At 41.2% G+C, this 12,821-nt stretch overlaps 1 protein-coding gene across 2 annotated transcripts in view; it reads right to left on the reverse strand.

The window, feature by feature from the left end:
• Positions 1 to 324: 324 nt before the first annotated feature.
• The window catches only part of WAC (WW domain containing adaptor with coiled-coil), a 51,995-nt gene continuing 39,498 nt past the window's right edge, over positions 325 to 12,821 (reverse strand). For both annotated transcript variants that reach the window (XM_068146034.1, XM_068146035.1), the window contains 4 exons: positions 8,755 to 8,873; positions 4,118 to 4,304; positions 3,036 to 3,163; positions 325 to 483 (listed from right to left, as the gene is read on the reverse strand). In XM_068146034.1, the coding sequence (XP_068002135.1) occupies positions 414 to 483; positions 3,036 to 3,163; positions 4,118 to 4,304; positions 8,755 to 8,873 (504 nt within the window). In that variant the 3' untranslated portion in view covers positions 325 to 413. The remainder of the gene's footprint in view (positions 484 to 3,035; positions 3,164 to 4,117; positions 4,305 to 8,754; positions 8,874 to 12,821) is intronic.

Genomic DNA, 12,821 nt, shown 5'->3' on the forward strand with positions numbered 1-12,821 from the left:
GAAGGGGGAGAAAAAAAAAACCAAACAAAAGAGGAAAGAAAGAACCCAAAGGAAAGCTAAATTTGCAGACAGGTTTACATGTAAAAGGCTAGGTATTTAGCCACCTCAGCATTGATTAGTTTTGGATGTCTAAGCTCTGATACACATGGCTTCCCATGGCTTCACTCTACAAAACATATTTACAACGTGAAGAATACATCTACAAGAAATCTACATTTCAAGGGTTTTATTACAAATCATTCTTGTATCTTCCCCTGAATTTGACTCCCTCCTGTCCCCTTCCCCGTGTCAACTTTTTTTTCTGCCCAGCTCAACGGTCCAAAGTCTACTCAAATGCAGCTCAAAAGTGTTAAGACTGGGCATCAGTTTAATAGTTCCTGTACTCAAAACCATGTGCAATTGTTTACATCTTTTCACACCATGAAGGAATTCTGATTCTTTAGCTTTTCAAGTTCTTTTATTTGTTGCCTCAAAAATAGTATCCTGCAAGAGAAAAGAAACAAATCAGTAAAAACATTTTCATTAAACAGAGCTATTAAAGTATCTACATGAGTACTTTACAATTCCAGTGATATACTAAAAAGACCAACGGCATCTTAGCTTGATCAGCAGGTGTGGCGAAGCGATTGTCTTCTTGTACTGGACACTGGTGAGGCTGCATCTCAAATACTGGGTTGAGTTTTGGGCCCCTCAATCCAAGAAAGACATTGAACCGCTACTGTCCAGGGAAGGGTAAGGGAGCTGGGGAAGGGTCTGGAGAACATGTCTGGTGAGGAGCAGCTGAGGGAACTGGGGTTGCTTAGTCTGCAGAACAGGAAACTGAGGGGAGACCATACTTTCTACAACTCCCTGAAATGAGGCTGGAGCCAGGTGGGGTTGATTCTCTTCTCCCAAGAATCAAGACATAAGACATGAGGAAATGACCTCAGTTTGTGCCAAGAGAGGTTTAGACTGGATATTAGGAAGAGATTTCTTCACTGAAAGGGTCCCTGGGCACTGGAACAGGCTGCCAGGGAAATGGTGGAGTCACTATCCCTGGAAGTATTTAAAAGATGTGGCACAGTTAATTGTTGAACTCAATGATCTTTAAGATCTTTTCCAACTTATATGATTCTATGCTTTTGTAACTGACAAACAATTACCATGATGAATGAACATTTTATTCACACGGCTGTTTCCCAGAATTTTTACAGAATGTTTTGAAACCATTTCTCATGATGCTGAAGTGTGATGCAAGCATGTGAATGAACTCAGAAAATATTCAGAGAAAGCTGAAATTACAGAACACTCATATGAAAAGTCCACAGCAGCTTCAACTGATGCAGCAAGAGCCTCCACCTCAGCAGACTTTCTTGTTACAGCTTGTTGAAAATTATTTATCTATTGACATTTTAGTAGAGACTTCTAGATTTACACATTGAACGTGGAAAAACAAAACAAGACACAAAACCCTGACTTGGAAAATCCACTAAAACTTAAAAAAGCTGTTGGCATATAAAATCTACCAGTCAGTGTGAAGTGCCTTCATGCTGTCAGTTATGATTACAACAATGGACTCCTTTGCCTAGAGATAAAAGTTCCTTTTTTAGAACAAATTTAAACAGTTCTATGCAAAAGGACAGAAATAGCATTAGCCTTCAAATGCATTGGTTTTGAAAAGCCCATCCTATGGGAATGATTCTCCTCACCACCTTGTTACTTATGCCAAGTATTCCACATCTTTGGGACTGCAGCAAAAGATAGATGTTAACACAGATTCAAAGTCACAGTTGTTATCCAGTGACAGTGAAGAAGAAACAAGGTACTATTTAGTGAGCTCAACATGACACTTGATTGGTTATTTCAGATCAAATCTGCACCCAGAGACAAAAATGAACCCAGCAGGAAACCAAGCAATTAATTAAATATACTACAGAAGCTGTAGTTTATGTAATGAAATGATGAAATTATTTCTGAAAGAATGGGTATTTTCACTTCTTTATTAGGAAAGATTTACAAACATACTGGAGCCTACTTCAAAAAGATTATTTTAGTAACTGCCAAAAATCAAGAGCTCCTGGGATAAAGCTAGCTATTGAAATAGTGGGTACTGCTACTAAAAGCCTAAAACTCAGAATCACAGCACTCCAACTGTAGTGTGACATCACAGTGGGTAACAACTCAGAAAGGAAACTGGGTATGATCAGCACCGTGACTACTGGTGAAAAGGTTCAGCACGTATTGTAGTACTGAACTTCTGACTCTTGCACAAGTCTTCAGCTATGTGGTTGTGTGCTGTTTCAGCAACAGACAAGACACCTGCTGTTAGTGACTTAAAAGCAGAACATCACACTGAAGAACCCCAAGATCTTCTCAGACACCTCATACCTAATTAACAAACATTACTTTTTCCTTAGCTTGTATAATGAATGTCTCATGCAAGCTGTGGTGCTTAAAACCAGGGTAAACTATGTGTAGCTATGTGGTCTGTGCACCATGCACAGGCAGATACTTTAGCAGTATGCTGAACTAGTGTTGCTTAATTGTTTCTTTCCTCATGCACTAATGCATCTCTATTCTTGTCTAAGTAAAAATACCCACAGAAGCTGTTTAACATCTGTCAGCAATATGGATACTGGGATCCACAACTGTTGCAGTGAGTCCAGCAGAGGGCCATAAAGATGATCAGAGGGCTGGAGCACCCCTCCTGTGAAGATACATGAAGTGTTCAAGGCTAGGTTGCAGAAGGCAACCTGATCTAATGGAAGGTGTCCCTGCCAACAGCAGGGGTTTTGGACTATATGATCTTTAAGCTCCCTTTCAAACCAAACCATGAATGATGCTGGATATCTGGTTCTACTCATTGGAGACCAAGAACTTTCTGTGTGGGAAACAGGTAGGACACACATACAGAAGATAGTTTACAAACCTGGCAAGTACTGGCATGCTTTCAAAGTCATCAGAAATAAAGCTTGTGCAATGCAATGCCAGAACGGGAGCTCTAATGCCACCTTGAAAATGACTGTTAGGAAAACGAGCACAGACCACACACTTACCTTTGCTCACGCAAAGTTGCTTGAATTTCACATACTCGAACTAAAGATCTTAAATTCTTTAATTCAGTACAAATTTCTGACATGTGGACACTTCCCATGTTATGGGCTTCCTCACGTAATCTTGATGCCTGCAAAAGTTACACACAAAGATGAGGATTTTTGAACCATGCACTGGAAACTATTGGCCATAGACGAGTATTGCTGGGTACATTTTGAGGCAGCAAAGCACACTCTGAACTTCAAAGGCAGTATTCAATCAGAAGTACATTTAATTCTCTACAAAAGCCCATTTGGAAGCAGAAATGAACAACACTGGCTGCCAGGAGTTTGTCTAAACCAGGCCCCTGCTAAGGCAGGGATGGTTTGCAGTTCCTGGATCCTAACAAATGTCCCCCAGTCAACTTGAAAGATAGTGAATGACAGGGCTCCAAGTTCCCAAAATAATTTAACAGTTAAAGTCTCCATCCACTAGTTCAGTGTCAGACTAAACTCAAGCCTTAGAAACAAAATCAACTGAACACCACACAGGAATACCTGACACAGGGAAATAACCACAGCTTTGCAACCCTCTTCAGACAAACTCCACTATTTTATATCCTTATGTAGTCAGGTGGAGGCAAGCAGAAGTGTAATTTTAGAAGGCAAGAGCTATCCTCAGTTTGTGCACTTCCTGAAGCTGTCACTGAACTGGGTATGTGACTCCAGAGAACCCCTCAACAGCACCAAAGAGACTAGTATAATTACTCTGAGGCCCTGTGTATCACAACACAATGACAAAAGAGCATTTCTTGCAAGGAAAGTTGTTTCAAACAGATCCTTCCCTGCACTATTAAAGTTCAGCAATGGTACTCCCTGCTGTGCTGGCTCTGGCTGGGAGAGCAGATTTTCTTCAATGGCAATCACATGTAAAACCTGCAGGTCTGACCTGATCTACTTTCCCTCTCTTCTCTTCTGGCTAGGGCCAAGCATCAGAGGGCTTTTAATTACTTTTATGCCCTACGAAAAGCAACCTGTGTAAGGAAACCAGATTTTAAGCTTCATATTTTGCAGCCTGAGAGGGAACAAAGCCTAAGTGTACCCACCTGTTTTTCTGCATGGTCTGCAGGCCAGCCTTGAACATGCTTGATAAGATTTTCATTGAAGTGTGCTGCTAGCGTAGGTGTTAATGAACACGTGGGTCGGACAGGCGTGCTCTGTGGGGCAGGTGTTGAATTTGATGCACTAGTGCTAGAGGTATGATTTGGACCTGGTGATGGGCTTCTTTGACTACTGCAAGAAAGAATTCAAACCCAAAAGTGAGCATTTGAAAAGTATACATAAACCTATAGAGAAATAAGCATGTAAAATTCATTGCTTCCAGTCACAGAAACACATAGAACATTTCAACCATGAAAGTGAATGTTTCTGGTAGACTAAACATATGCCACTTTTCCAGAAGCCTCCTGTTTATATGGGAACTGTTTGAGTGCTACCATGTAAGGGGGGAAATGTTGCTTGGTGGTTTTTACAGAGATTTCAAGATATGTAGGCTGTTCCTACATTTCCATGTTGGACAGAGAGTATATATGTGTATGTTCTTCTTTCCAGTAGCTGCAAACTAAAGGTTTTCACTAAGGATGTATCAGATGAAGTCAAGCAGATTTATCCAACAGAGTATTGCCAAGTGTCATGATTATCATCAAGAACAAAGCCTGGTGTTCTGATCTAAAAACAGCCATGTGGGCTTGAGGATTACAAACATCTACTAAGGCCAAATACCAACACTGAGGTGACCGTGCTACTGCACATCCTCACTCAAAGCACTCAGAACAGAAGTAGCAGAAGAGCAGCAGGTTTGCAGCTATCGACTGGACTGCCTTACTGGGAGAAATTCATGCTGCCATTTTTCTAATTGGTTAGTTAATCCATTGCTGGAGAACAGATGCATGGAGACATGTTCAGCTGACACATGTACTGCAAGACAAATCAAAAGCTGTGCCCTGGATAAAGCCATTGACTGCCCTCTTTCAGACCTCTATATGCAAGCAAACAACACCAATACACAGCTTTCCCAATTCTACTTTGCAGCTGTAACTCTTGGTTAAAAGCTTTTCTAATCATTACTAACAGAACTTTTGCTGGAAAGACTATATAACCTATGGTGGGGAAGCTTAGAAGCCGATGTTTCAGCACATGTCCTTTTCTACTCCCCATTACTTGCAAAAACAAGGCCTCTACACCTAGTTCTCTTTCCAGCACTGGTTCAATCACTTCCATGGCCATTACACTCATAGAGAGGGGCTCTATTCTATTTCACAAAGAAGAGGTGGGAGCAGCACTTGTTATTCATGCAAACATGGACAAAGACAAGGCAGGAAACATTCTGCTCTGTCGTCTCCACTGCTGTAAGGGAAGACAAAGGATCCTGAGCAGGACAAAAGAACATCACTAGCACCAGTAACTGCTGAAGTACAATATTCTTTTGGCACTGCTTAAACCAAGAAATAGTAATTGTGTAAGCACCTAGCCCTTACTTGAGAGATTATGTTAAAAACACCGGCAGCAGTTTTTCAACACAGGCCATCATTTCAGTCTATTACCTAAAACTTTCTTACCGCTCTCCTCCAAGTGATAAAAGCAATACGAAGAAAAACCAAACTTGAAAGCAATCTTAATTCACCACCTAGCCTACCCCACTGAGGACTGAAAACATCCTAGCATAATGCATTTCCCTTTACAGTCCAATGCCCAACCATTTACCCTAATCTCTCACACTTACAAAGAATTACAGGAGGTTTCCAAACAGCCGAATTAGGCACAGCACACTGCTCTGCAGCATCAAAGACTTTAACTTCGTTCCTTTCAATACCCTCAAACCTGTTTATAAAAACCTCAGAATATAAAAAAAATATTTTAAAAGTATGCAGAGAGCCTTTGGCAGACAGCTTTCTTAGAGCTGTATACATAAATTTTCCTTGATTTCAGACAGCAAACCTTGCAAAAGTGAGTATTTAACTGGGGGGGGGGGGGGGAAGAAAGCACTGTTTGGGTTTTGTGCTCTGTGTTCTCTCAGTAATTGGCTCAACTACTTCAAAACCACTCACAAATGCAAACACTTAACTGTAGAAACATTTGGCTGATTAGGAGAAAAATAGCATGTAGATTTTGAAGTTCCAGTTGAAACTAGCCAACTTTTCATGAAAAGAAACTAGCACTGTAGGTAGGAGCAAATGAAAGGGTAGGAACAGATGGATTGCCTCTCTACAAGGTGAGGGAACCTAGAGATAAAGGACATGATGGGGTAGTTGGCAGCTTTTTTTGTTTTCCCTGGGATTCTATGAGTACAGGCTGCTGTCAGGCTTCCCACATGCTCAGCACATCAGCAGAGTTACTGTGAGTCAAGTGCTACCTACAGCAGAGGAGGAAGCTAAGAAGCAGTTAAGCAACTGGACATATGTCCATGCAACCAGAGGGTCTGCACCCAAGGGTGATCTGGGAGCTGGCCAGCATAACTCAGATGCTGCATTGCCTCAAACAGCATGGTGAGCAGGCGAGTTTCCTGATGATGGGGCAAGAGAAGCAAATGTTAAAGCCATCTTCAAAAAGCACAAGAATGACGACCTGAGGAACTACAGGCCAGCTGAATTTAGCCTCTGGCAAAGCTATGGAACAACTCTTCATGGAAGGGGTTCCAGCTATGTGAAAGACTAAAAGGGGGGAAAAAAACCACACAAACAAACAAAAAAAAGCTAACACAAATTTATCAAGGTGAAAATTGAAATTAAGCCTGATCAAGCTCACTGACTTCTATGATGAGATGACTGGCTCAGTGGATAAGGTAAAAGCAGTGACACTGTTTACCTTGACTTCAGCAAGGCCTGTGCCATTATCACAGATGAACTGTTCCCTTACCTAGATTTCATGTGAAAGGTGGGTGGAAAACTGATTGAACTGCTGGGCTCAACTGCTGCAGTCAGCAGTACAAAGACCAATCAAAAGCCAATGACTAGTGCTGTGCCTCAGTGATTAATACTGCAGCCAACATTGCTTAATGTTTTTAATAAAAAAACCTAGATGGTGGCACAGAGAGCACCCACAGTCAGTCTGCAGATGACATCTACCTGGGAGGAGCAGTCAATACACTGGAGGATAGGATGTTGTTCACAGAGGGACCTGAATGGGCAGACAGGAAATAAAACTGTCACACCAAAGGAATCTGACAGAGGACCACACAGATGCCTAGGGAATTGAGGCATGTGCTGTATCAGGTGAAGCTGTAAGTTAATTCAGTCTGGGAAAGAGAAGGCTGGTGGAAGGGAACTGAAGGATCTTCTTACTGTTTTTAACTATCTGTGGGGACAACAGCCAGCCACACTTTTCAGAGATCACAGTGATAGGACAAGAGGTAGAAACACAAGCTGCAACAAGGGAAATTCTAATTAGACATAAGGATACAGTATTTCACCATAAGGGTAGTCAGATATCAGAAGAAGATGCTCAGGGACATTTTAAAACCACACCTAAACAATGTCCTTAGCAGTTCAAATATGTCAATCCTACTGTGAGCTGGGACTTGGAATACATCATAGCTACAAGTCCCTTCCAACCTAAATTATTCTATGTTTCTATGTATTGATACAGCATCAGCATGCTGATGGTGCAGAGAAAGTCTGTATTTATTAACTATGCAGAACTGAGGCAACACCTCCAAGGCTTATTTGCTCCTTAGTGCTAACAGGACTCCAAGTTCCCTTATTATTTGCTTCCTCTCCATTTATCAACCTGGCTTCTCTGGCTCCTACTTCAACAGCAAAAAAACCCAATTTAACACATCAGACACATTTCAGGAAAATAAAGAAAATCTGTGAGTTCCCAAAAATCAAGTTGTCTCAATCACGACTGAAACATCTCAAAAGATCCTAGCAGTGCTTTGCTAGCAGCAGGGGGAGCTACAAATGCAGCAATGACAGCTCCAAACAACTACTGTATTTTAAAATGCTTCAATAAAGGCAGGTACCTGCCTCAGCTACTGTATGAGTTAAAAGATGGACTATGCCACACGGAATGGAGTAATTCCAGGGAGAGAGAACAACAGCTTGCAGATTTATGGTAATCCATTGTGATGATGCACAATTAAAAAAGTCAACCAGCAATCTCCTCCTGCCACACAGTTCCAGACCCATGACTCCATCAGAAAGCTCTTATGACACAGCCCCTGGAACCAGTATGTTGAAATTCAAGACAACCTACACAATGAAAAGCCTATCTTTCCAAAAGAAAAATTTCAGAGAGATTTGAAACCAACCTTATAAACCAATGGCTAAATTTCTGTACCATGCAACATTTCAGTAAGCTGCAAAGCTGACAAAATTTTAAGTCTGGCCAAGGAAAAAACATTTGTGAAACTTAATTTTCTAATGCTTTTCATTAACACAGCAAAATCACCTGATAGACAGAAAGTTCTTACTAACTTCAAATTACACTACAGCAAGAGACAAACACCTAACAACTATGCAAACCACAGAACAAAAGCATTTAACCTCAAAAATGCACTGAAATAAGTGCAGACTATACCACGTTAGCTCTTTAACAGAGACACCTGCATCCACTCAGTAGCAGCAGAGTTCAACCCTACGTTCAATAAACAGGACAAAGCAAAGCCCACAGTGTGCAACATCTGCAACAGACACTGGATCCAGAGCAGAACCGGAGGAGAGCAGAGGGAAGTATTTAAACATACCTTGAGCGCTGAAGACTCCGTGGAGAGGCAGGTTCATGACCTGCCTGCTTGTCAGCTATTACTGGCTGCTGAGGTGCTGCCTGTGAAGCTGGTCCTTGTTTAACACCTGGAGTAGCAACCTGAAAAAGACAAAACTTCATTTGAATTTCTCCACAGTAAATATCAAGTGTTAGAATCCAAGCAAAACACGGAAATTACAAGTTACAAGCCCAGCTGGGTTTTCTTGATAGAATGTCATAGAATCAATAAGGTTGGAAAAGACCTCAAAGATCATCAAGTCCAACTTGTCACCACAGACCTCATGACTACTAAACCTTGGCACCAAGTGCCACATCCAATTCCCTCTTGAATACCTCCAGGGACAGTGACTCCACCACCTCCCTAGGCAGCACATTCCAATGGCTAACAACTCTCTCTGTGAAGAGCTTTCTCCTCACCTCCACCCTAATTTCCCCTGGTGCAGCTTCAGACTATGTCCTCTTGGTCTGGTGCTGGTTGCCAGGGAGAAGAGACCAATCCACTCCTGGCTACAACCATCCTTCAGGTAGTTGTAGGGAGCAATAAGGTCACCCCTGAGCCTCCTCTTCTCCCAGCTCCCTCAGCCTTTCCTCACAGGGCTGTGCTCAAGGCCTCTCCCCAGCCTCGTTGCCCTTCTCTGGACACGTTCAAGAGTCTCAATGTCCTTCTTAAATTGAGGGGCCCAGAACTGGACACAGTAATAGCAATAATAAAGTATCAAGTTCCACAGCTTTAACAGCCTTTTTACTAAAACAGGAGTACTGAGTAGATGTAACAGAAACAAATTTAGATCCATATGACTTGGCAAATATTGCAAGTTTATTAGGTAAAACAGGTCAACCCAATTTCAGTTTCGGCCATGTCTTTCATGTGAACACCAAGCTCATTCTCAAACTCAGAACTGTTCACTATCCAAATAAAAAGTGAAAAGTTCCCCACCTGAACACAGGTTACAGAACATCAAGAGCAGAATTAGGTCATTACCATGCTGTAACACCTCTATTAGGAATGGGAAAAAACCAAACAAACCAAAAACCTAGAGCGTATTTATCAGTCTGTTACTTCATCTTTGTAATTGTTCTGTCAGAGTGACTAAAAATCAGTAGAGCCATCAGTGGCTTTTGACTTTGTCTTAAATGTTCACGTGTACTACAAAGGAAAAGTAATCAGCAGTGAGACACAGTCTTTCCTTCTGTGAAATCCTAAACTATGACAGGATGAAAACTTGTGGAATACACTAGCATCTAATTTACAGTAAATGGAGATATGTTTTATTTGCCCCATGCTCTGCACATCTCTGCCCCTTTTGAAGCACATACAAAAGAGGAAGCAGCTCCAAATTTTATCCCCCACTCAGGAAAATCAAGCTAATGACTTTAAGGAGGAGGAATGGGTTCTAGGGATTCATAAAGACAAAAACCATAAATCAGGCAGCCTGTCTGGCATTTGCTAACATCAAGCTGGTGCAGATTACTAACTAGTGGTCATCTGAACCTCCAGAAATTCTCTCAGTTTCAGAAAGAGCCTCCTGTGAAACAAGCCACAGATGACAAGTCAGACAGTATGTGCTCAAATAAACTCAAGAGACAACTTCATTTATTTAAATATAAAGGAAATCTGAATGTAATCTCAAACCTACTGATATGCCTAAGAGGAAAAGTTACATTTCAAAATTATCACCAAAAAACAACCAAACAAAAAGCTGCCTATGTAGCACATGAATGGGTCATGCTTCTAGGAAGATAAGGCAAGATCATTCAGTGTTGAAATAAATAATTATACAGTTAAGGGGGGCAAAATAATAGCAGTTCACAAATTGATTTATGAAAAAAAAGACTATCCACATATCTTTATGAAACATATGACATAATGAATTTTGCTATTAATGCCTGAATTCTGCTCCCCCTGTCAGCAGATAACTACTGAGGCTGTTCAAACAGAAGAAGCAACTTCAAAAGGAATATTCATCTGAGATAATACCTGGCAGATCCAAATTGGAAAACTAACCAGCTTCTTGGCTGGTAACAATAAAAACAAAAGTGGATTGTAAAGAAAACCTGGGATTGAGAGATAAATGAGCCACAGAAACTCTTGAAGTATTCCCTGTTTTCCAAGTGTTTCAAAGAGCATGAGTCAAGTGTACCAGCAACAGAAAAATAACAAGGACTAAATAAAGAAGATAAATTCCACAGGCAATATTCTTACTGACCTGGACAGGTCTGTGTAAGATGCTTTACATAGTGATTTTGAAGAAATTCTGAACAGTTTCTAACCATACAACACAGGCACAGCTACATAGAAAAGGTGATGCTTAGGATCCTGGAGTCACCTGAGCTGCCCTGTGTATACAGGTGGATACAGCAGCTCAATTTAAAGGCAGTACAGACAGGATCATGCAATCCTAAGTAACAGGCCCTACACATGAATGGCACCCTACTGTCCCCAAAGCCACCTCAAACATCTCTGTGTCTGGCACTGGGCTCTGCTTGCACAGTGCCAGTTCAGCTTCATCTGTGACTGCTGTATCGCAGCACCCTAAGCTCTGAAACCAAGTGTGTCCTGCAACAGCAGCACATATTGATTATGCACAGTTTACCCCCAATTGCATAAGCTAACCTGACTGACACAGCCAAGAGTACCAAACCAGACATGTTCACACCACCTAAATTCTCATCCCAATCCCACTTTATGGAATTGAATTATGTCAATACAAGAATTAGCAAGAAAAGATTTTATTTCTATCCTGAACCGGAGAAGTATCTGCTGCTGAACCAGAATTTGTTACTTCTGGGACTAACACACAACCAATTCATGTTAATGCTCCAACAGCAATGTTGTCAGCACCACATTTGAGGAACACAAAGCCTAAGAAAAGATTGTGCTGTGAAGAATTGCTACTAATTCTGTTTAGCTGATTTGTGAAGCTACTTGAGGTACACAGAAAATAGCAATGACATCACAGTGTAGTAGGATTTGTAACTTCCTCACAGAGTAAAAGCTTGCTAATGTATACAATCATCACAACAGTCCATCAGGATTAATAGCATTTTGGAGCAAAGACATTACATATTTGCAGTAACTTAGAAGTCTACCACACATCACATTTTGATTGCAACCACATTATATATGCTGCAAAAAAATAAACCAGATGTTTTTGTTTTGAGTGGCAGCCTTGCTACAGTTACAACTTACACTAAACTTTGATCAATTCTTCTCAAACTTGCATTTAGCCTTGAAAGGTTTTTTGCTTCTACTGAACACCTGAAGGAAGTCTTGTGTGTCCAGAAGCACAGTTTGCCTTCACTTTCTCTAAAGGCACAGTTTCCTATCACATCACCAGCTTCACAGGCATAATGCTGGCTTTTACTGCTGGGTGAAAGGCAGGGAGTTCTCAGGGTGTGAAAGCGCCAGGCATCTCCTCCCTTTGTTTCAAGTTTACTATTCGATAATTTCATTACCTGTCACCTAGCTGTAAGATGTGACCCCATAGTCAGAATGCAGAAGTGGAGAAACAAAGACAAGCAGGATTAGTGCACGTATAAGGCTTTCACAACTCACTATCATTGTCAATCACAATAAACTGGGCCACTCAACTGATTTCTTTGTACCCATGCAAAACTCAAAATGTAAGAAAATGAGGCATTTAGATTAGAATCAGGAATGCAATTGGTCCTCTTGAAGACAAAAGCATTCCTTAAAAGCCTTCAAGACAAAAGGGGTTCTCTTCCAAGCAAAAACACAGCTAAGCAGAGAGTGAGGGGTGGAGAACAGGTATTTCAGGAAAAGGAAATGAAAAAAAGGGCAACTGAACAACCACCACCAGCTAAACCCAGGAAAAATTAAACAAGACTAGTCTCACTCAGAAGTCTATAGCGTCACGATTCTTCTGCTGATAAGCTACTATATACACTGAGCAACATGCTGACACACTGGGTGAAACCTGAAGCCCTCAATCTTCAAAGACACAGGACAAGCTCCCACTGCACAAAACCAGCAAACCACCAGGAGAGGTTCAAACCCTCAACATACTTCCATTTTCACAGTCAGAA

This window comes from Melanerpes formicivorus, unplaced genomic scaffold (genome assembly GCF_026170545.1).
Source record: "Melanerpes formicivorus ecotype bairdi unplaced genomic scaffold, bMelFor1.0.p_v2 SCAF_13, whole genome shotgun sequence".
In the NCBI taxonomy this organism is placed as follows: domain Eukaryota; kingdom Metazoa; phylum Chordata; class Aves; order Piciformes; family Picidae; genus Melanerpes; species Melanerpes formicivorus.